This window comes from Chrysochloris asiatica, unplaced genomic scaffold, assembly GCF_000296735.1.
Source record: "Chrysochloris asiatica unplaced genomic scaffold, ChrAsi1.0 scaffold00010, whole genome shotgun sequence".
NCBI lineage: Eukaryota > Metazoa > Chordata > Mammalia > Afrosoricida > Chrysochloridae > Chrysochloris > Chrysochloris asiatica.
Window position 1 is genome coordinate 33,444,274 of NW_006408528.1, and position 22,551 is coordinate 33,466,824.

The following is a 22,551-nucleotide window of genomic DNA, read 5'->3' on the forward strand; positions in this document are numbered from 1 at the left end:
AAAAAAAAAAAAAATGGAACCTTACTTTAAACAAGAACATAGCTCTGTCTTCAAAGTTAGGCACCTTCATTATTAATGTTAGGTGCTCTTATTGTTTCTATAATCTGACTTGATCAGAGAGGAAAACATTGTCTTAGTTACCCATGGCTATGGACCACATGAGGTACTCAGAGAACACGTATTGCTGATTTTATTTTAACCTTGCTAAACACAGCAGAGACATGACTTGGTTTAATCATTTTTATTGTAGCCAAAATTATCTCAGCTCCTTTCTCTTACAAACAGTGCATTCACTGTGGAAACTGTTTGGTGGTTCCTCAAAAAGCTAAGCATAGAATTACCAAATGAGCCAGTGTGGTACACGAATTTACTTGATCCACACTCTTCTATTCATAGTCTTCATAACTTCCACCAAATGATTAGGTGGGACCATGCAACTATGGTTTACAGGACTCTAACAAAAGAATTGGTTGGTTTTGCCATTCCCTTTGGTTTCAAATAATCCATCTCAGAAGCAGGAAGAGGATATTCATGATCATCAAGAAAGAAGAGCTACATGGACTTCAGGCGAGATGGCAGACTAGGTAGACACACTACACGGACCCTTTATAACAAAGATTTGTTGTTGTTGCTGTTGTTATGTGCCATGGAGTTGATTCCAACTCAAAGTGACCCTGCATAGGATTTCCGAGGCTATAAATCTTTACAGAGGAGCTCTGGTAGCGTAGTTACGAATTGGGCTGCGAACCTTGAGATCAGCAGTTTGAAACTACCAGCTGTTCTACAGGAGAAAGATAAGGCTTTCTGCTCCTGTAAAGATTTACAGCCTCAGAAACTCTGTACAGGGTCGTTATGAGTTGGAACCAATTCCACCGCATATAACAACAACAAAATCTTTATGGGAGCAGAAAGCCTCATCTTTCTCCCGTGGAAACAGCTGGTAGTATCGAATTGCTGACTGTGAGATTAGCAGCCCAATTCGTAACCACTACACTACCAGAGCTCCTTTATAACAAAGATAGGAAAGGTTAAATAAGACACACGCACACACAGATGAAAATTCTGGCATCCTGAATATCAGAAGAAAAGTTAGAGAGGTGGATGAAGTGCTTGCTAGGAGGAGAAGCCAAGCAGAGATGAAGAGGGAGGGAAACTGACTAGTGAATTGCTGGCCAGAGGCTCAACAACCCTGTCAATAATTTTGGCAGCTGAGGGAGGCCTGGCAGAACAGATTCACACAGATAATTGGAAAGATGCAATTTCTTCTTTTTCCCACACTCCCTTAGTGACCAGAGGTGTGGTCAGCTCCCACTCTCACAGCCCCTCAGCACAGACCCTGCTCTTTGGGAGTTTGAAGCCATGTAGTTGGGAGCCACACTAATGAGTTGGGGCCTGGCTGTACTGCTTTGGTGTGCTGATTTGGTGCCTGGATTTAGGAGGACTTGACTCCAGCCCAACAAAGTCTGCAGACTACCAGAGCAGTATTTAACCAGTCACCCTGCCCCCAGTGTCCCTGTGGTCCTAACAGACACTAAAACCAGCTCCATCAAAGGCCCCCACCAAATACTTTTGGATTGAATGCACTGAACATAGATAACACTGAGGCCAATAGGACCTCCATGGGGGTCAGAAGAGCTATATCCTCCACAATTACCTTGTTGGTTGGTTATGTGCTGTGAGTCAATTCCAACTCATAGCAACCCTATACAGGGTTTCCGAGGCTGTAAATCTTTACGGGAGCAGAAAGCCTCATCTTTCTCCCTCAGGACAGCTAGTAGCTTCGAACTACTGACCTTGAGAGCTCCCTGAATTACAGGAGCCCACCAGAGATGTCTCCCCTCTGAGTCACCAACAACTGCACTGTTTGTTTTTACAAATACAATAAGCCCACAAAGCTCCAGAGAAAACAGACAATTTTAGCTCACAGAAAGAAACAAGAAGGAATAGCTCAAATAAATGACTAAGATACAGAGTCAGAAGCATTTCTGAAGGAGAAAAAGGTATTAGAACTGAAAAAGAATTCAAAAGAATGGTGTTTTGGTACCTTCAATGGACTCACAGAAAGATCACAGAAAGCAAGGAAAAAACAGCAAAAACTTCAGAAGAATTCAGGAAAAATGCTACAAGAACAAATAAAATAAATGCACATTTTTAAACAACACAAAACCTGCAATTAGAAATTCAGAAGATTAATACTAAGATCTCAGAAATGGACAATACATTGAAAGGGCAAAGGAGAAGACTGGGAATGGAAGCCTGAATTAATGAGCTGGAAGAGAAATCTGTCAATACTTATATGCTAGAAGAACAATATAAAACACAAACAAAAAAATTCAAAGAAAGCCTAAGAGTTATGTGGACACCACGAAGAGGAACAACGTACATGTGATTGGAATTGCAGAAGAGGAAGAGGCAGTAAGAAGCACAGAGAAAATTGTCCAAGAGTTGTTGGAAGAAAATGTCCCAAACATCATTAAAGATGAAAAGATAAGCATACAAGAATCTGAACAAATCCCAAAGAGGATAGACTCCAGAGGAAAATTACCAAGATATCTCATAATTAAACTTTCAAAAATCAAAGACTAGGAAAGAATCTGGAGCAGCTCAGGAGAAACTAAAGAGCAGCTTGTGGAAAACATGACGCTACCTACAAAGAATCAATAAGACTAAGCTCTGATTCCTCAGCAGAAACCATGCAGGCAAGAAGGCAATGGGATAACATATACAAAACTCGGAAAGAAAAAAATTGTCAACTAAAAATCATATACCTAGCAAAGCTGTCACTCAAATATGATGGTGAAATTAGGAGATTTCCAGATAAACAGAAACTAAAGGAATTTGAAATAACCAGATCAACTTTACAAAAAATACTAAAAAGTGTTCTTTGGACTGAGAATTAACAACAGCAGACAACAACCTGAGATAACCACATGACACCACCACCCAGAATTCAATACAGATATGGTTGGTTGGTGGTTATGTGCCATGGAGTCAGTTCCAACTCATAGCGACCCTGCACAGGGTTTATGGGGCTGTAAATCTTTATGGGAGAAGAAAGCCTCATCTTTCTCCCATGGAGCAGCTGGTAGTTTTGAACTGCTGACTTTGTGGTTCACAGCCTGATTCATAACTAATACACTACCAAAGCTCCTTAATACAGATATAGAAGTATTTAAAGAAAAACAAACCTACAAGACTGAAAAGCGGGAACCAGAGGTATCGATGTGTGTGGCGCTGTAGGATACACACTGGATCACAAGGTCAGTTTGAATGGCAAGGTCAATCCACCAGTTACTTCTTGGAAATCCTATACAGGATTGCTATTAGTTGGAACCAACTCAAACAGCACTTAACAACAAGAACAAAGCAAACAGAGGGAACAGTGTAGATAAAGAACTTCCAAGTGGCAAGGAAGTCAAGTAGATTGCAAGATAAAACAGACTGTTTAAAGCAGGGAAAAAATAATAAATTACAGGGCAACCTCAAAGAAAAATAATATATCTGCACATCAAAATAAAAGAGGAAAATCAGAAAGATTTAGTAAACATTAACACAACAGAAATGAAAATGAACAAACAACCCACAAACAAAATGAGCTCAGCATAGAAAATTATGTGAATCAAAGAATCCAGCAGCACCACACACATACAAAAAGAAAAAAGACAGCAATCGATTCATACCTATTGATAATTACACTGAACGTAAATGAATTAGATGTACCAGTCAAGACCCAGGGATAGAAGAATGGAGACGAAAACAGGATCTTCAATATGCTGTCTACAAGAGACACATAAAAAAGATGACGACAGCCTAAATGCCCAAGAGAAGAATGGTTAAACTAACGTTGGTACATACACACAATGGAATACTGTGCAACGTTGAAAAACAACAGTGACTCTGTGCAACACCTTACAGCATGGATGAACCTGGAAGGTATTATGCTGAGTGAAATTTATCAAGCACATAAGGATAAATGTAAAAAGTTAAATGGTTTTCTTGATCAAAGAAACAATCTATGATGTTTAGGGGAGGGAGGAAGGAGGGAAAATTATTCATGGGTTAGAGGATAGACGCATGTTAACATGGGTAAAGAGGCAGGCCACATACAATGAGAGGGAGGTTAGCAGAGGAAAGATGAAGGTAGAAGGAGCCACAGGGAGGAATGCAATAATAAAAAGTGAATAGAGGTAAACATTGCTAAGCGTTGATACATGGAACAGACTGCAGTCATTGTAATGCAGTAGAGTATATGATTTGTTAAATGTAAAATTGATGACCAACTCATAGCAACACTGTATGGATTGCTGAGGAGTAGATAGTGGTTTGAACCACTGACCTTGGGGTTAGCAGTCCGGTGCTTATCCAATAGCACCATGTCAGAACTTCAAAAACATCACCGGTTGATGTGAAACAGCTCTAAACAGATGTCTTAAGAATTTATGATGACCATTCTGGTAGCATAGTGGTTACAAGTCAGGTTGCTAATCTCAACAGTCAGCAGTTCGAAACTACCAGTGGGTCTGTGGGAGAAAGATGAGGCTTTCCATTCCTGTAAAGATTCACAGCCTCAGAAGCCCTACACAGGGTTGCTATGAGTTGGAACCGACTCCACAGCACATAATCACCACCACATTCTGTTACCAGCACCTTCTTTCCCAGAACTGCTTGTTAAAACAAAACTCCTTTAATTGGCACAGTGGATTAAGCCCTGGACTGCTAACCAAAAGATGAGGCAGTTGTCTGCCATAAAGGTTTAGTCTCAGAAGCCCCATGGAGCAGTTCTGCTCTGTCCCACCTGATCATTGTGAGTTGGTTGGGAAACTTTAGATACGCTGGTTCCAAACTCTTTAAATATTCACAGGCCCACTTTACACAAAAAGACATCTGTGTAAACATGCCCTTCCTTAAAGTGCTTTTATCCCCACATTCTGTCTTAGTTCTTAGGTTGTTGTTGGTAAGTGCCATGAGTCGATTCCGACCCATAGCGACCTGCTATAGGGTTTCTGAGGAGCAGCTGGAGAGCTTGAACCACCAACCTTGCAATTCAAACACCTCTGCAGTCTGAAACATTAGCTCATAGTGCCACACCAGTTCTTATGACTGCTAGTAATTACAAAGCCAAATGACAGGCACCTGTGAAAATCTAAGGTGAGGAATGTAGTTAGGCAAACATAGAGTCTCAGGCAGGCACATGAAAAAGCCAACTTAATTCAGTCAAGAGACTTCATGAACTTCATTCTCCTTCACAACATTCAATTCTGAAAGTGGGAGTATCGCTCAGAGAGCCTCAGCTCAGAGATTTGGACTGGGAGAATAAACACCTATAAAACCCCTAATCTCTTCCCAAAGGAACCAACTTCATTAGCAACAATGCATGAAGCAGTTCAAACCTAAGGGTGATTTCAAAAACAGGGAGACTGCGGTGGAGACTACGGTGAAAGGCAATTTAGAGGCCAGTCGATGCTTCAGACAACCACCAAGTATTGACTTGCAGAATGCAAGATAATGTTTATAAATCACATATCTGAAGAGGATGTGCCGAGGCGTTGGTTCCACTCATAGCGACCTTGTATAGGATTTCCGAGGAGCGGCTGGTGGGTTAGAACTGACAACCTTGTGGTTAGCAGTTGAGTGCTTATCCTACAGTGTGACACTAAGATTCTAAAAAGCATTCGATTCCAAAACATATCCCAGACCCTTACAATTCAATAATAAAAAAGATAACTCAATTTAAAACCGGGCAAAGAATCTGAACAAACCTTTCTCCAAGAAAGATAAACAAATGACCAAAAAATATTTGAAAAGATGCTCAACAACATTAGTCATCAGGGGACTGCAAACCTAACCAAAACTGAGATACCACTTCACACTCCCTAGGAAAGCTAGATTTTTAAAGTATGATGGGTCGCGGGGGCGCTGTGCACACAGACGGATTGGGACTTCCTACAAATCTGCACGCAGAGAGGTGGCCGTGGGGCCGGGAGTGCAGTACAGAAAGCCCAGCTAGCCGGCAGCCGCTGCAGCCCCCAATTGATGCAGCCACCGCCCAGAATCCAGAGCCGTCAACACGGAGAACCCAGGAGCTTGGCAAGTTCTGCGCTGAGCCCTGCGCGCTGCTGGGCGGGTGACTGGAACCAGGAGGAGGGGAAGGAGAATCCACTCTGCCGGATGGGGATGTTGCCCTGAACTGGGATGTTCCCTGGCTTCCCCTACTCATTCACTCTAAGGGTTTGTGGGTCTTTTAAAACCATTCCCATTGTCACTGCCATAAAGTTCATTCTGACTTGTTGTTAAGTGTCTCGGAGTCGATTCTGAGGCTGTAAATATTACAGGAGCAAAAAGAAACCCTATATAGAGCCACTAAGAGTTGGAACTGACTCCACGGCAGTACTTAACAACAACAGTGGACTTTATTAATGGTCCATGACAAGGTTGGACTCTCTAAGCATCTCCCCTTCTCCAGCGGTTCTGGATGGAAACTTGTGAATGATGGGAGCTTCTCAAGGTGTTGGGGGATCGTATTTGGGGAAAGACTGTCCAGCAGCTGAGGGTGTTTCTCTTCCTCGGGTGCTGTTGCTGGGGCTGGTGGTCCAGGAGGCTCTTATTCCTTGGAGGCCATGCGGACCCTGATGTCCACCACCCTGTTGCTGTAACCAAATTCATTGTCACACCAGGAAATGAACTTGATAATGTGGTCATTAAGGGCAATGTCAGCCCAGCATCAAAGGTGGAAGAGTGGGTGTCACTGATAAAATCACAGGATATGGCCTGGTCTTCAGTGTAGCCCAGGATGCCTTTTAGGAGACCATCTGATGTCTGCTTTACCACCTTCTTGATGTCATCTTATCTGGCAGCTTCCTCCAAATGGCAGGTCAGGTCCACAACAGACACGTTAGGAGTGGGGACACGGAAGGCCATGCCAGTGAGTTTCCCATTCAGTTCAGGGATACCCTTGCCCACAGCCTTGGCAGCACCAGTAGATGCAGGCCCATGGCCATCACGTCATTGTTTCCCAGAAGGATGCACAGTCTGCTGAGTGGCAGTAATGGCGTGGACTGTGGTCATGAGTCCCTCCACGATGTCAAAGTTGTCATGGATGACCTCGGCCAGGAGGGGCACACAGTTGGTGGTACAAAAGGCATTGCTGACAATCTCGAGGGAATTGTCATACTTCTGGTGGTTCACGCCCATCACAAACACAGGGGCATCAGCAGAAGGGACAGAGATGATTACCTTTTTGGCACCATCCTTCAAGTGAGCCCAGCTTTCTCCAACATTGTGAAGACACAGGTGGGCTCTGCAACATGCTCAACACCAGTATTACCCCACTTGATGTTGATGGGATCTCATTCCTGGAAGATAGAGATGGGCTTCCCATTGATAACAAGCTTCCTGTTCTTAGCCTTGACAGTGTCATTGAACTTGCCCTTGGTGGAATCATACTGGAATATGAAGATGATTTAGTTGAGGTCAATGGAGGGGTCATTGATGGCAACAACCTCCACTTTGCCAGAGTTAACAGGAACCCTGGAAACCAGGCATCCAATATGGCCAAATCAGTTGAGTCCAACCTTCACCATTGTGTCTCAGGGATGTTGCTGTGAATGCAAGAGAAAATGAGGCTGCCAGTTGAGTGGAGAGGAGCAGAGAGCCTAAAAAAGTTTTAAAAATTAATTCTGTATTGAATTGATGACCTTTAAATATCCTAGTGAAGAATGTCACACTCAGTTTCATACACACTGAGCAACTACTACAGGCCAAGCATTGGACTCTCAAAACAGAACACTCACTGCCATCTAGTCGATTCTGATCCATAGTGATCCTGTTTAGCTGTCTGAGGCTGTAAATCTTTAGGAAACGGAATACTTCCTCTTTCTCCTGCAGAGCGGCTGGTGGGTTTGAACTGTTGACCTTGCAATTAGCAGCCCAGTGCTTACCCTATAGCATTGCCAGAGTGCCTCCATGCTCTGGGCTAGGCAGTCCTAATGTTTAAGGATAACATTTAAATTTTTTGACGCCACAAACAAAGTCAACTGCCAGCTTTATTTTCCACTCCTTGACTATACTCATTCTTTTCTCCAGGCATATTAAACTGCGTGCATGGGACAACTCCAATGCAGCACATACCTTCTACAAACTTGTTTGCATGATTGTATCGTCTCCTAGGCCACAAGTGAAATGAAGGAAGGCATGACATTTTAACTTCTGTATCCTTTGAAGAACTACAGCCAGAATGTTCCTTAGGAACTAGGATGATGAGACTTTGTCTCACAACCTTTGGACATGTTATCAGGAAAGGTCAGTCCCTGGGAAAAGGACATCATATGCAGGGAGGGGATTGTAGTCATTGTAATGAAAGGAAATACGATAGGTTGAGTGTAAAACCGATGTTCTCCCATGTAAACAATCACTCAACTCACCATAAAAGCTTAAACAAACAAATAAAAAAAAAAAGTGGGGGGTCAGCAAAAGAGAAGACCCTCAATACGATGAATTGACACAGTGACTGCAACAGCAGTCTCAGACATAACAATTGTGAGGATGGCACAAGAGCAGGCACAGAGTGTTTCATTGTTTTGTACCTAGGGTCCCTATGAATCAGAACCAACTCAACAGCACCTCACAACAAGCTGCTAGCTCAGGGCCTGAAAAATGTATGGTATGGATGAAGGAAAAACGAAATACAGTTAGAATTTTACAAGTACTTGACTTGTTTCTCGTGTTTTCTTCTTATTTCCTAGGCTGGCCTATTATCCTAATGCAATCTCCAAAATGGCAGATTTCATGTTAATGAGAATCTTTCAGCACCACTAACCAGGTCCACCAATTCTGGTTGATAGCAAAAAGGAAGGATAGAAATATGAGCGGGCTTCTAAAAGTTTGTGGGGAAATGGAATTAAAAAACTGGCATTTTCCCACAAATCTTCTGTCCCCTCATAAAAGGCAGAATGGCTGCCAGCTTGCAGTCTGCATTTCCAGGCACAAAAAAGTAAATGCATTGCCAACACTAGCTATAAATCCCAAGGAATACAAACGGTTATAGCCATTGGCAGTGAGTCTTCTGTGCCTCCAAGTACTCTGGTCAGTACCAAAGTTGAGAAAATCAGAAACTCTCATAAATAAATGATGGATCACAACTTGTAAATGAGGATTTGACCAAGATCAAAATACAACTCCAAACTCCTGAAATTTCTGTCAAGGAGACTATTAAATATACAACAGGCTAATGATTAACTTGGCAGTAAGAGTTGGAGTTAGCTCTAAAAGACAAAAATAAAACATGCCACGGTTAAATTTCACCTTATTTGTTGAATAAAAATGTAAGAGGGAAAAAATGTCCCAAACACTTAGCACTGAATGTGTAGTCTTCTGTAGACTTAGGAGACCTGAATATATTGATAGAAGTAGATACATAGATAAACAAGTATAACCTCTAAGTAGATGTTGTTGTTGTTATGTGCTGTGGAGTCAGTTCCGATTCATAGCGACCCTGTACAGGGTTTCCGAGGCTATAAATCTTTACGGGAGCAGAAAGCCTCATCTTTCTCCCGCGGAGCAGCTAGTAGTAGATATGAGTACAAAAATACTACTGATAAGATCAAAGACCATAGTCTTTGATATGGGTTGCACCTCAATGTGAAGAAAACAAAAATCCTCTCTACAGGACTAACAAATACCATCATGACTAATGGAGAAAAGATTGAAGTTGTCAAAGACTTCATTTTGCTCGGATCAACCATCAACACTCATGGAAGCAGCAGTCAAGAAATCAAATGACATATTTCATTAGGCAAATCTGCTGCACAAGACCTCTTTAAAGTGTTCAAGAGTGAACGTGTCAGTGTGAGGACTAAGGTGCCCCTGACCCAAGCCATGGTATTTTCAATAACCTCATATGCATGCATAAGTTATACAGTGAATAAAAAGACCATAGACGGATTGATGCATTTGAGCTATGGTGTTAGAGGAGATTATTAAAAGTACCATGGACTGCCAAAAGAACAAACAAATCTGTGTTGGAACAAGTACAGTCAGAATGCTCTCTGGAAGCCAGAATGACCAGACTTCGTCTCTCATACTTCAGACATATTGTCTGGAGGGACTGTCATATTTTTCCCTGGTCCCTCTCACTCTCAGAGGGACTAAAGAATTAGTCCCACCAAGTTGCTGCTTCTCAATCACACACAAACAGTAAGTATTCACTCTGAAGCTCTTTATTGCAAAGCAAAAGTACACTTCAAGGAGAGAAGTGGGTCTGTCTCTGCAAGTGGAGAAAACCTGGTGGAATTGGGAGCATGGATTAAGTCAAAGCAAAATACACTTCACACTTCAAAGAGCAAAGCGGGTCTGTCTCAGCAAGCGGAGAAGATGCTGTGAGATTGCGGTGTACTAGCTTATAAGGGCATGGGGTCTCCTCCTCCAAGAGTGGGCTAATACATATTGCTTAGGAGGAGTGTGGTGTTGAATATTCATTTGATTTTTAGTAAAGGGGTGCAGGCTTCTTGGAAATGGAGTGCTTTTTGCAGTTATCAGCTCTAGGTGCTATTTTTATGGGCTGTCTGCCAAGTTCTTCCTCTTTGTGACCAGTTGCTTTTCTCTATCAGGTGTCAGGTCCTGGTATCTTTCTGTCTGTCTTCAGACTGTTCCTGTCAATGTTACTATTCTTGTTGGACTAGAGATGCCTTTCTCTTTTCTTGATCCCTGTCTAGTAGGAGAGGACTTAGGGTCAATGGGCGGATGTGAAGCCAGGCTAAGAGAAGCCTGTTGTTGTTGTTGTTGTTGTTAGGTGCCATCAAGTCAGTACCGACCCATAACAACCTTATGCACAGCAGAACGAAGCCTAGGGCCCAGGAATCCTAACCTGTCCCTGACAGGACCAGTCCCTGGAAAAGGATATCATGTTTGGTAAAATGGAGAGATGGAGATAAAGAGGAAGATACCCAATGAGATGGATTGGCACAGTGGCAGTAGTGATGGGCTCAAATGTAGCAACGATTGTAAGGTTGGCACAGGACCGGGCAGTGTTTAGTTTTGTTGTACATAGATCTGCTATGAGTCGGTACCAACTTGAAGGCAAGTAACGACAACAGGTGGTGTATACAGTTAATACCCCAGGTTACTAACATTAACACTGCAGGTTTTAGTCCACGTCGAGGCACCTTAGAAGAAAGGCCTGGTGGTATACTTCCCAACAATCAGTCACTGAAAACCCCATGAACCACAGATTTCTATTCTGCAACCAGTGGGGTCACCATGAGTCAAAATCGATTCAATGAAATTGGAAAAAAAAAGAGGCCAAGCCCATTAGAAAAGAAAAACAGTTTAAGGCTGACCAACCAGCACGTGTTCCACTTGTTCAGGCTGATGAAGTCACGTTTTAGTAATTTGAGGTGATAGGAGTTTATCGTAAGGATAAATGGAAGCAGCTGGCATCAGTATTCAGGCCGTAAAATGAGGCTACCACAAAGACCCAGTAGCTAAGCTAGCATGCAGTTTCTCTGCCTCTACCAGTTTTGGATTACTCATTAATTTTTTCTCTCTCTTAATTTTCACTCCCTCCTCTCTGTTACAGCTTTGCATAACTCATGGCTTCTTCTGAGTTTCTTGCTACTTTCTGTTGACACTGTGTCCTGAACCCAGACTGCACTGAGAGAGAATCTGACTGGGTCAGCAACTTAGCAGCAAGGATAGACACAGTGCCTCTGTTAGGCAAAGCTCTTTGGTCCCATAGCATACAAGTTGTGGCCTCAGTAGCAACATGGCTTAAAACTGAAGAGATCACATGGTCTAATTCATGCTGGATGATTTTAACTTTTCTGTCAAGTGATAAAAGAAAAAAACAAAACAAAAAAACACCCTGTTGATTAGTATAGGCTAAGAGAGATTAGGAGATAAAGGATGATAAAGGAGGTTTGTTGTTGTTTTTTTAATTCCATGGAATTGGCTCAGGACTCACAGAGACCCTATATGGGGTTTCTGAGTGGGTTTGCAGTTAGCAGTCCAGTGTTTATCCTACAACAGGACTTTGTTGTTGTTAAGTACTGTCGAGTCGCTTCCGACTCATAGCATCCCTATATAGGGTTTCTGAGGAGCAGCTGGTGACCTTGAAATGCTGACCCTGTGGTTCAAACCAACTTTGCAGTCCAGCACATTAACCCACAGTGCCACACCAGGACTTAGGGCTCCCAATATATTGATATGTATAATTTTCAGAAAGTCAAGTCAAATATTGTACAATAAGTGAAAACATGAACAGTGAACAGACAAGCTTTTGAGGGTTGAGAACATGCAGAAGATAAAAAAGGTGTTATTAGTGACCACAAAGCCGGCGGTTCAAACTCACCAGCCACTCCTGGGATGGTCAGGATGGTCATGAATTAGAACTGACTCATTGACACTTAACAACAACAACCAGAATCTGAAAGCGACAAGGAAAGATCTTCCCCAAACATAGGAAGACATTTTCTTATAGCCAACATGTAATTACGAACAATTTTGCTAAATTCTAGATGTATATTCTACTCATATCTCTTCATTATTAGACTGTGTAATATATATGTACTTTGTTGTTGTTGTTGTGTTTAAACTGCCAACCTTTTGGTTAGCAGTCCAGTGTCTATCCTACAGCACCACATCAAGACTGCCCGCATTTCTTGGCATTCCTGGGCTTGTAGAAGGATCTTCATATGTATCTTCCTCCCTCCTGTCCTCCCTTTGGATAGGACACCACTCAGAAAGGATCAAGAGCCACGTAATCCAGCAGGACCTCGTTAACTGATAACACCTGCAAAGAAAGCCCCTCATTCTTCAAACTAGGTCACATTCACAGGTTCAGGGGTTAGGATTTGAACTCATCTTTATGGAGGACATAATTAGGCCATATCCTAGAAGCGCTTAAAGGGATATGTCAAGTTCAATCCTGATTTATTCCTGTTGCCAAGGTTTACTAGTTTATACAGGGCTTCACTACAAATATGGACAAATAATTTTAACTGTCGGTTCATCCTAAAATATTTTCCCTATGATGAAGTATTTTGATCATTCAAGTGGTACCAAATGCTTATACAAAGATACAGAATATACTTTTAAATGGAATAAGAAGAGTACTGTTCAGCCATTAACTCATGCAACCTTGGTGAAGCTGCTTAACTTGTTTTGTGACCATTTACAATTTTTTATCAATCTAGCAAAATGAAGACTTTGGATTAGGCAAGGCAAGGTTTGATTTCATTCATTCACTTGATAAATATACTGAGATTCTTTTACGTATCCGGCACTGTTTTAGGCGCTGAAAAAATAAAGATCTCATAGAATTTACATTCTATAAAATCCCTTGATCTGTTTAGTAATTCTCAAAATATGATCAATAGCAGCTAAAGACAAATTTTTCAAAACATTTGGGGGACCATAAGTCTGTTCTGTAAACCTTCACTCAATTCACAATAAAGTGTTTTAAAAAATACAAAAAACACATGGTGAACAGTTTTTCTTTAAGTATACCTACATTCCTCCCCAGGAGGTACGTACCAGGGGAAATTACTGCTGTGATGAGTATTTGTGAAACCTTCATAATAGTCTCAGCAAAAAATTGAGAATTAATGCTCTAAATGATACAGCATATAAAAAAGGTGCCACTCACATTGCCATATTTTGAAGTCCAAAGGGAGATTCATTAGAAGAGCCGATTTTAAACGGAAAGTAAGTTTGGAAAGTACACTTGAATTCATTGCTGCTGTTGTCCCACTAGCAGGTTCAGGGGTTAGGCATTGACTTATAGTGTCCCGGTAGAGGGTTTACGAGGCTGGAGCAGAAAGCCTCATCGTTCTCCTGCTGGTGGATAATCCGTAATTCACTATGCTACCAGAGCTCCTTGACTTAATTTGTTGTGCTGTTAAGTGCCATCGAGTTGGTACCAACTCATAGCAACCCTATGCACAGCAGAATGCAACACTGTCCCATCCTGGGCCAACCTCACTATTGCTGCCACTTGTCCAGTCCATCTCATTGGGAATCTTCCTCTTTTTCTGTGATCCTCCATCTTACCAAACATGATAGCCTTCTCCAGCGACTGGTGCCCCGACAATATGTCCGAAATATAAGAGACGAAGCTTGGCTATCCTGGCCTCCACAGAGCACTCTGGCTGCACTTCTTCCAACACAGATCTGTTGGTTCTTTTGGCAGCCCATGGCACTTTCAATATTCTCCTCCAACACCATAACGCAAATGCGTCAATTCTTCTATGGTCTTCCTTATTCACTGTCCAGCTTTCGCATGCATGTGAGGTTATTGAGTTAACAGTCCCCGATTAATTGAAGTCATGTGAACACTTGCAACAATCAGATAAAAGAATGCTTAACCATCCTATTGCTGGCTGTAATTTCGCATGCTAAATTCATTTGGCAGATTAAAAAAATTTTTTTTAATCACCACTATCCTTTTAACATTCCATGCCACATGTTTTGCATTCAAAATCAAACATGAATTAATGGTGTCATAGCAGTTTGATGATCAGACTCCTGAATGTTTTCTTATTCTTCCATAATTGAAGAATTATAACATAATCTGAAATGTTGGGAAGTTGTACGAAGTTTATTTCCACCCTTCCCAAATGTAATAGGTGCAATTAAAGTTTATGCTCTAGTAAATACAAATTATCAAAGTAATGTATATGACTTGAAAACTGAAAACAACAGAAATAAAAAACATCCAGTTTAACACTGTCAGTCATAGAACATTTTATTTTAGACTTGTTCAAACTTTCAAATATAACATGTGTCAAAGAGAGAAGAGTTAACACACAGTATCTGCCACAATTTTATCTTTGAACTGCCTTTTCTATATTTTGTGATATGTTACAATTTCTTACATTCATGATACTCTTCAAGGCAGCAATGAGCATTACCATTTTTCTATTTTGAACAGTTCCACTATGAATGTTCTGAAACTGCTTTTTACCATGACAAACTTTCCTTTTAGTACTCCACTGCTGCCCACATTAGCAACACAATTCAACATATTATTAAGTTGCTGAGAGGTACACTGTATTTAACAAATCAACTCCCAACTTTAAAATGAATTTCAATCTAAAACAAACATTTTCTTAAATCAGTATACTCAACTATTTTTCTCAAAAATATTCCCATTCTGAAATAAGCTGGTTGTGTGTGTGTGTGAGAGAACTACAATAGTTTCATCTTTTATTCCTAACAGAACTCATGCTGTACTTTTTTTTCTCAAAATATATTCAATAATCTGTGCAAAATGTTCAGTTCTGTATAGGTTATGTACCTTATGTTGAAAAGTTTATAAAATATAATTCCTAAAAACAACCTCAACATTAGACAATAGAGGAAGAAACAGATCAGAAAAAGCCTAATTTTTCACATGAGAAAATAAGTATGTTCTTAAAGCTCCAGCAATACATTCCTTGAGAAACCTCAGAATGCACTTTGGTCATTATTAAACACATTAGAACCTAGGCAAATAAAACAACATGCTTTTTTGTTGTTTTCTATAGAAAGAAAATACACTACACATGTGGCTGAAATGAGGCAGATCAAAAGGAATGGTAAGAGCAAAGTGATATGACATGGCTCTGTTTGCCACACATTCCTGATCTGAAGATTATGATTTGGGGATCAGAACTGCACCAATCAAATAAATCATTTACAATGTATTATTTTAAATTTCCTAACACATGGTAAAAATGTGAGGATATTCAACATGATACACTTTGCACCAAGAAAATTCTGGATTGTTTCAAATAAATTGTTTTAGAAAAAAATTTTCAAAAACAATTCATGTTTCATGTAATTCATAAAACACTCTTGATTGTGCAAATATAACTTAAAACCAAGGCCCAATGCATGATACGATACTGTCATATTTGCCCTATTTATCTAACATGTCAACATGATAATGTACTCATTTAGACACTTGGCAAATTGTTGGAGGGGTTAATTGTCTAGGTTAAAAGCATCTAAAATAGCCCTTATATAGTAGGGGTGGGGAGGGAGATGCACCAGATTAAGTTTAGAGGAAAGAGTTTGTAAGCTGAAGTGGTCTTTTCTGAAAATTTGGAGCTAGTTTAAAACTAGCAATTGGAGGAATACTTTATTGGCTCTTGTCCTTATTTTAAAGGTATTCATTTGAGCGTGGTATGAATCGATACAATAGTGTACCATGGGGAGAAAATGATTTTACTTGAGTAAACATAATGTAACCTTAATAATATCAATAGGCACTTCACTTGTGAGATGAGTATATACCTCCCTCAAAAGGATACCATATCATGCCCCAGTACACTAAAACATATCCCATATATAAAGATGTACATTAAAAGGAACAATTTTTAAAAGTGCACATTTTGAGCATGCACAGTTGGAGCTGTGCAAACAGCCCAGTGTTTCAAATAAATACAATTATTACTAGTTAATTTTTATCAAAAAATCTTACAGTATGGTAACCATTTACAATTATTGCTCTATTAAGAGTTTTATCATCAAAGAGCACTTGTTGACCTGTTATGTAACATCATATATATTAATACTGAAGGGTGCTTAAACTGCAGCTTAATCAATGTAGAACCTGGCATTGTTCCAAAATAATTCAAAAAAACCCTGACTGGATCTTAATTTACTGAAGAAAATGCTGTATTTGCTTAGCTGAATCCAATGCAATATTCCAAAGTTAAAAAACTTTTTCCTCAAGTAAGGCAAGTTCATGGCATTGATGGAGAAACAGTGCTTAGCAATGGCTTCTGTTTTCAGGATCAGCAATTTTGTCAATTATTTCTGAGCAATTACCAGGATCTCAAGTATCCGGATATCATTTTTATCACCCTTTCAACAACTAAGTATACACCAATGCTTAAAAACAAAACTAAAATAAATGTAAAAAACAGTGAACAAGTAAAATAAATATAAGAATTGCACAAGACAGTCTGATGTAAACACTTCAATTTCCCAGCTGAGACTCCTGAAGCAAAGGGTCAGTGACTGCTTGCAGGCAGCTTAGTCGGTACTCTTACTCTGGAAAAGTGGCCACATCTTTTCTTTGAATTGTCATGATTTAATCTTCCACAGCTGGAGAAAACACAAAAGATCATTAGAGGCAGTTTTAATAACCCAACTAATTAAACCACATCAATATAATACTTTCTTATTTAATTCATAACAAGTATCTTGTTGTTTTGTGCTATTGAGTTGATTTCGACTCCTAAGGATCCTGTATAGGGTTTCCAAGGAGTGCTGGTGGGTTTGAAATTCTGACCTTACAATTAGCAGTCCAATGCTTATCTTGCTACATTAGGATCCCTTATATTTTAACTTTCATCCTTTTATTATGAAGAACTCTTCTTATAAGAAAAAAGTGAAAACTGGATTTTTTTGTCCTGCTTTCTTTTACTGGGACGTGGTAATATGCACATACCAAAACCAAACGTACTGTCATCCAGTTTATGCTGACTCACAGCGACCCTATATAGGGTTCAGAGGCTATCCATCTTTATGGGAACAAAAAGCCTCGTCTGTCTCTGCAGAACAGCCAACCTTGGTTAGCAGTCCAACATCTAACCCCCCAGCGCTACCAGGGCTCTTGATTTGTTGTTGTTGTTATATGCTGTCAAGTCAGTTCTGACTCCTATCAACCCTGTATGGGGTTTCTGTGCCAGCCTTGTGGTTCGAAGTCCAGTGCTGATCCTACAGTGCCACCCCAGGGGTCCTTACACTGTGTACTTCATGTGATTATCACTTACTCACTAACTGTTTGTACGTATGATGGAGGAATGTATGTATTGCTGTATCAATAATACAGTGCTTTGCACCCCCCCAAAAAAAAAAGCTTTTCCTTTCATCATGTAAATGAGATTTAAGTTATATAAGTAAAAATACTTTCCCTAATATGAGCCAAGATATAAATTGCTCTTTGAAATTAAAAGTGAAATTATGTCCATTAAGTATGGCACTGTGGCTAATGCACTGGACTGCAAAGTCACTTTGAACTGCAAAGTCGGTGGTTCAAGCTCACCAGCCACTCCTCAGAAACCCTATACAGGGTCGCTGTGAGTCGGAATCAACTCGACAACAAAAATCCTATACCAATTATCAAAATGACTCCATTATTATGCATTTGAGATCTCAAAAGTGTTAGGGCAAAATAAACGTCATAAAATGCGACAGAGTACTAAGCTCTTACCTTTAAATTAAATCCAAGCAAGTCACTGATAACACCAGAAACAGCTGAAAGGATGACCACCTGGGTAATGTTATAAAGCAGTGGATTCATTGTAAGCCCATACAATCTAAAGGGACTGTCTAACTCCTAGAAGACAAGAAAACATGAGCCCGTGAGTCCCAAATTCATTAAGAGCTATCAGTTAAACTATATGGCAATATACAATGAAGATTTTTTTTTTCACCCCAAATACTAAAGTTACAAATTAAAAGTCCTTTTGGAAAGAATAAACTTGGTTACAGTTGAAATAAGAAAATGGACTTTAAATTTTACAGAATATGCTCAAATATAATTGGAAATCATTTGAATAATCATTAAACAAAATACAAATAAAATCCACAAAAAATAAGACTAAGACACACTGTTGGGAACAGCACTTTCTTGTATTCCACATTATATTTTATGGAGCCCTGGTGTGGTACGGTGGGATAAAGCACTGGAACGCAAGGTCAGTTTGAACCACATGGTTATTATATTCTTACCTTTAGCAATTTAGTAGCCAGTTTTAAAACGTTATTCACTAGTGTCAGTTCTTCTTTCTTGTTAGGTTTCTTCTCCATTTTCAAGTAGAGGTTTATCTTTTATATATATAAAAAAGTAAAAAATGAAAATAATCAAAATTATACAGACTTTTTTAAAAGAGCTTGGAAGATATGCATTAAAATGTTAACAGTGGCTCTCTGAGAGTTGAGGTTACAGGTTATTTTAATATTCTCCTTTATACTTTACTATGCACTCCGGGTTTCCTGTAATAAACATATTACTTTAGAATCAAAGAATGATAAATTACGAGGCTTCAAAGAATTTGTGGAAAAATTCCATTATCTTTCAATGTCATTCTTCTATGAACTTTTTGAAGTTCCATTCATATTAAAAACACCTTTTAAATGTAATTAGAAGCCCAAACAAATAAGAAAGCTATAAAGGCAAATACTGTTAACTGATGGTGCATAGAAGGGATTGTAATCATTGCAATGAAACAAAATATGACTGGTTGAGTGCAACCGATATTCTCCCATGTAAACGATCACTCAATTCATTTCACTGTCTATCCACTCTGGAATAGAAAATTTAGAGGTGCTAGCCTGTTCTCAGCTTGAAAAACACCCTAACCAACCCAGAGCCCGTGGAAAAGGACAGAGCTGGGAAGCTGTGCTTTTTCCACTTGATCCTACCATCCCACCCTCACACTGGATGCCACAGCTAATCAGGCTGGGTGTATTCCCAAGTCAAAGATACTCAATAAATACACTGACTGGTGAGAGTAGGAGCATGTGCTGAAAAGTTACAATATTTTGGCACTGGCAAGTCAAGACCATGTGTAAACAAAAATCATAGAGTAGCAAATATACAGAGAGGTTACTGAAACCAAGGTACATAAAGGAGCAGAAATGAGAAACGATACAACTCCAGGTGGAGGAAGCGTTTGCCTTTGCTCAATTCTCATGAAACCCAACTCTACTTTATTTCCTTGAAATCTCTATGGCCACTCTTCCCTTTCAACTGAATTTATTTGACCAAGCTATCTGTTCCTTGCTTAAATGTATTGTTGTTAGGTGCAGTCCAGTCAATTCTGACTCACAGTAACCCCATATGACCAAGTAGAGCTGCCCCAGTAAGGTTTTCTTGGCTATAAATTTCATGGAAGCAGATCAACAGGACTTTCTCCTGCGGAGCCACTGGGTGACTCTGAACTGAGAACCTTTTGGTTAGTTTGTTGTTATGTGCCGTGGAGTCGGTTCCGACCCATAGCAACCCTGTACAGGGTTCCCGAGGCTGTAAATCTTTATAGGAGCAGAAAGCCTCATCTTTCTCCCATGGAACTGCTGGTAGTTTCGAACTGCTGACCCTGAGGTTCGCAGCCCGATTCGTAACCACTACACTACCAGAGTCAAGTGATTAACTGTTCCATATCCAAGTATCCCTCACTAAAATATTCTACACATTCTTTAGCAGTAAGTTTCTTGGTATAATCCCTATGAAATGGTGAGAGGAATATATTTTAAAAATTCATACAAAGTAGATAATCATCAAGATGGTTATGCTTAATTATTCCATTCAAACAAAAATTTGTATTTATTCAAATGTTGTCTTTGCTACACTGAAAAGCAAACATACCCCATTAATGATTTCAAATTCATGATTACCATCAATAGTAGTTCCTTCTTGCTGAATGGAAAAGGGACACACAGAAGGGTTAGATTAGATGAAAATCATAAAATCTTGAGACAAAGCAGAACACTAAAGTAAGGCTTGAATACTATCAAATTTTACTTTACAGCAAAAATAGCTTTCTTTATTCTAATCAAATACGCTCCATAAAAGCATGAAGTAAACGAACAGTCTACAGACATTAACTTATAACATATTAAGTAAGCATTCTTACCTGCTCAGTAAGTAATATTGAGGTATTGCTGTATTTTTTACTTGTTTCTGATCCAAGAGTAACAAATCTTAGGAGAAAGAGTGTTAAGGAGATGCACCAGATTACCAGCTCCCAATTGTAATGGCAATCCAGGAAGATCTCATGCACATGAAGCAGCTACATATGTGTAAAAAAGGAAAAAGACAAAGTAATACTTCAAGCAATTTCTTTTTTAAAGGCAAAAATTTTTTATTTCATACAAATTGATCATAAATATAGTATTACATTTGAAAAACATTTCACATTTATTATGAAGTATCTCAATCATACCCAAAGTAAAATGTAACCAATATGCATGGGAATTCACCCAACTTTGTCACTTCTTTAAAATTTATAATGTTTTTAGATTTTTGAATAATAAAGATGACAGATTCAGTTGAAGTCTCTTTAAGCTTTTTCAACACTTCCTCATTTCCAGGTTGCCTCACACCACCAGGTGTAGTATATTCTGTGCTGATCTTTTCAAGCATGTTTTGTAGTTTAACTACATATACATCATTAAACTAGAATATATATATATTTTTTGTTGTTGTGAAGTGCTGTCGAGTCGATTCTGACCCATAGCGACCCTGTATAGGGCTTCCAAGGAGCAGCTGGTGAGCTTGAACTGCCGATTTTGCAGTTCAAAAGGCTTTGCAGTCTCTCTCTCTTTCTCTCCATATATATATATATATATATATATATATATGTTGTGTAGTGCCGTTGAGTCGGTTCCAACCCATAGACTTAAATTTATGTATTATCACATTGTTATCATCAATTTCCTTTTTATTCCAGTGAACAATTTTAAGAAAAAATGTACCCACATTGATAGGTTGATTCTAGGTCCTATAAAGTAATTACAATTAAAGAATCAATTGATTTAGCCAAAATTACTGGCCTCCTCTACTAATTAACATTTATGCATATATTGTCACCAATTTTCCTTATTACCAACTATGCCATAACAAATAATTCTTGCATGTTTCTTCTTGTGTACACATGAAAAAATTTCTCTAGAATTTGATATCCAGAAATAATATTGATGAGTCATTGGAAATCCAGATTTTAAGCATTACTGTTGCTATTGTTAGGTGTCGTCAAGTCGGTTCTGACTCACAGTGACCCTATGCTCAACAGAAAGAAACACTTCCTGGTCCTGCACAGTTCTCACAATTGTCATGTTTGAGTCCATTGCTGCTGCCACAGTGTCAATCCATGTCACTGGGGGTTTTCCTCTTTTTCACTGACCCTTCACTCTATCAAGCATGATGTCCTTCTTCAGTGATTGGTCCTTCCTGACATGTTCAAACTACGAGACAGTCTCACTATCCTTGCTTCTAAGGAGCATTTCTAACTTCTAACTGCACTTCTTCTATGACAGATTTGTTTGTTCTTCTGGCAGTCCATGGTGCTTTCAGTATTTCAGTTTTAATAAATACTGCAAATTTATTCCCAAACCAGTTAAACCAATTTATACTCTCAGCAGCATATCAGAGCTCCCATTGCCCTCATTTGTACCACACTTGGTACTAATCAGCTTCTTCACATCTGCTGACCTGAGGGGTGTGAAATGTTCTCATGATTGAATTCTACTCCTTAATTATTTACAAAGGTTATGTATGTTTCATATTCTTATTGGATACTGGGTTTCCTCTTCTATAATCTACCTTTTAATAGTATATATCTATTTTTTCTCTCTTGGGCTGTCTGTTTTATGTTATTAATTTACAGAAGTTACTTACAAGATTCCTATTTAAGTTATATGTTTTGCCATTATTTACCCCCAGTCTCTGACTTTTGTTTTATCATGTCTTTTGTAGAATACACAATTTTTTACTTGTAATCAAATAAAAACTGTTTTTTTACATTTAGTCTTTAATCGCCTTGGGATTCATTCTAGTGGTTCAAA

At 39.3% G+C, this 22,551-nt stretch overlaps 1 protein-coding gene and 1 pseudogene across 6 annotated transcripts in view; both read right to left on the reverse strand.

Moving 5' to 3' along the window:
• Positions 1 to 6,601: 6,601 nt before the first annotated feature.
• On the reverse strand, positions 6,602 to 7,580 carry LOC102816794 (annotated as a pseudogene).
• Positions 7,581 to 14,437: 6,857 nt separating this feature from the next.
• Positions 14,438 to 22,551, reverse strand: part of PHTF2 (putative homeodomain transcription factor 2) — a 196,694-nt gene continuing 188,580 nt past the window's right edge. For 3 of the 6 annotated variants that reach the window (XM_006834354.1, XM_006834353.1, XM_006834352.1), the window contains 4 exons: positions 20,622 to 20,777; positions 18,718 to 18,813; positions 18,197 to 18,322; positions 14,438 to 17,085 (listed from right to left, as the gene is read on the reverse strand). In XM_006834354.1, coding sequence (XP_006834417.1) covers positions 17,065 to 17,085; positions 18,197 to 18,322; positions 18,718 to 18,813; positions 20,622 to 20,777 — 399 coding nt within the window. In that variant the 3' untranslated portion in view covers positions 14,438 to 17,064. The remainder of the gene's footprint in view (positions 17,086 to 18,196; positions 18,323 to 18,717; positions 18,814 to 20,621; positions 20,778 to 22,551) is intronic. The other 3 variants (XM_006834357.1, XM_006834356.1, XM_006834355.1) reach the window with 2 other exon arrangements.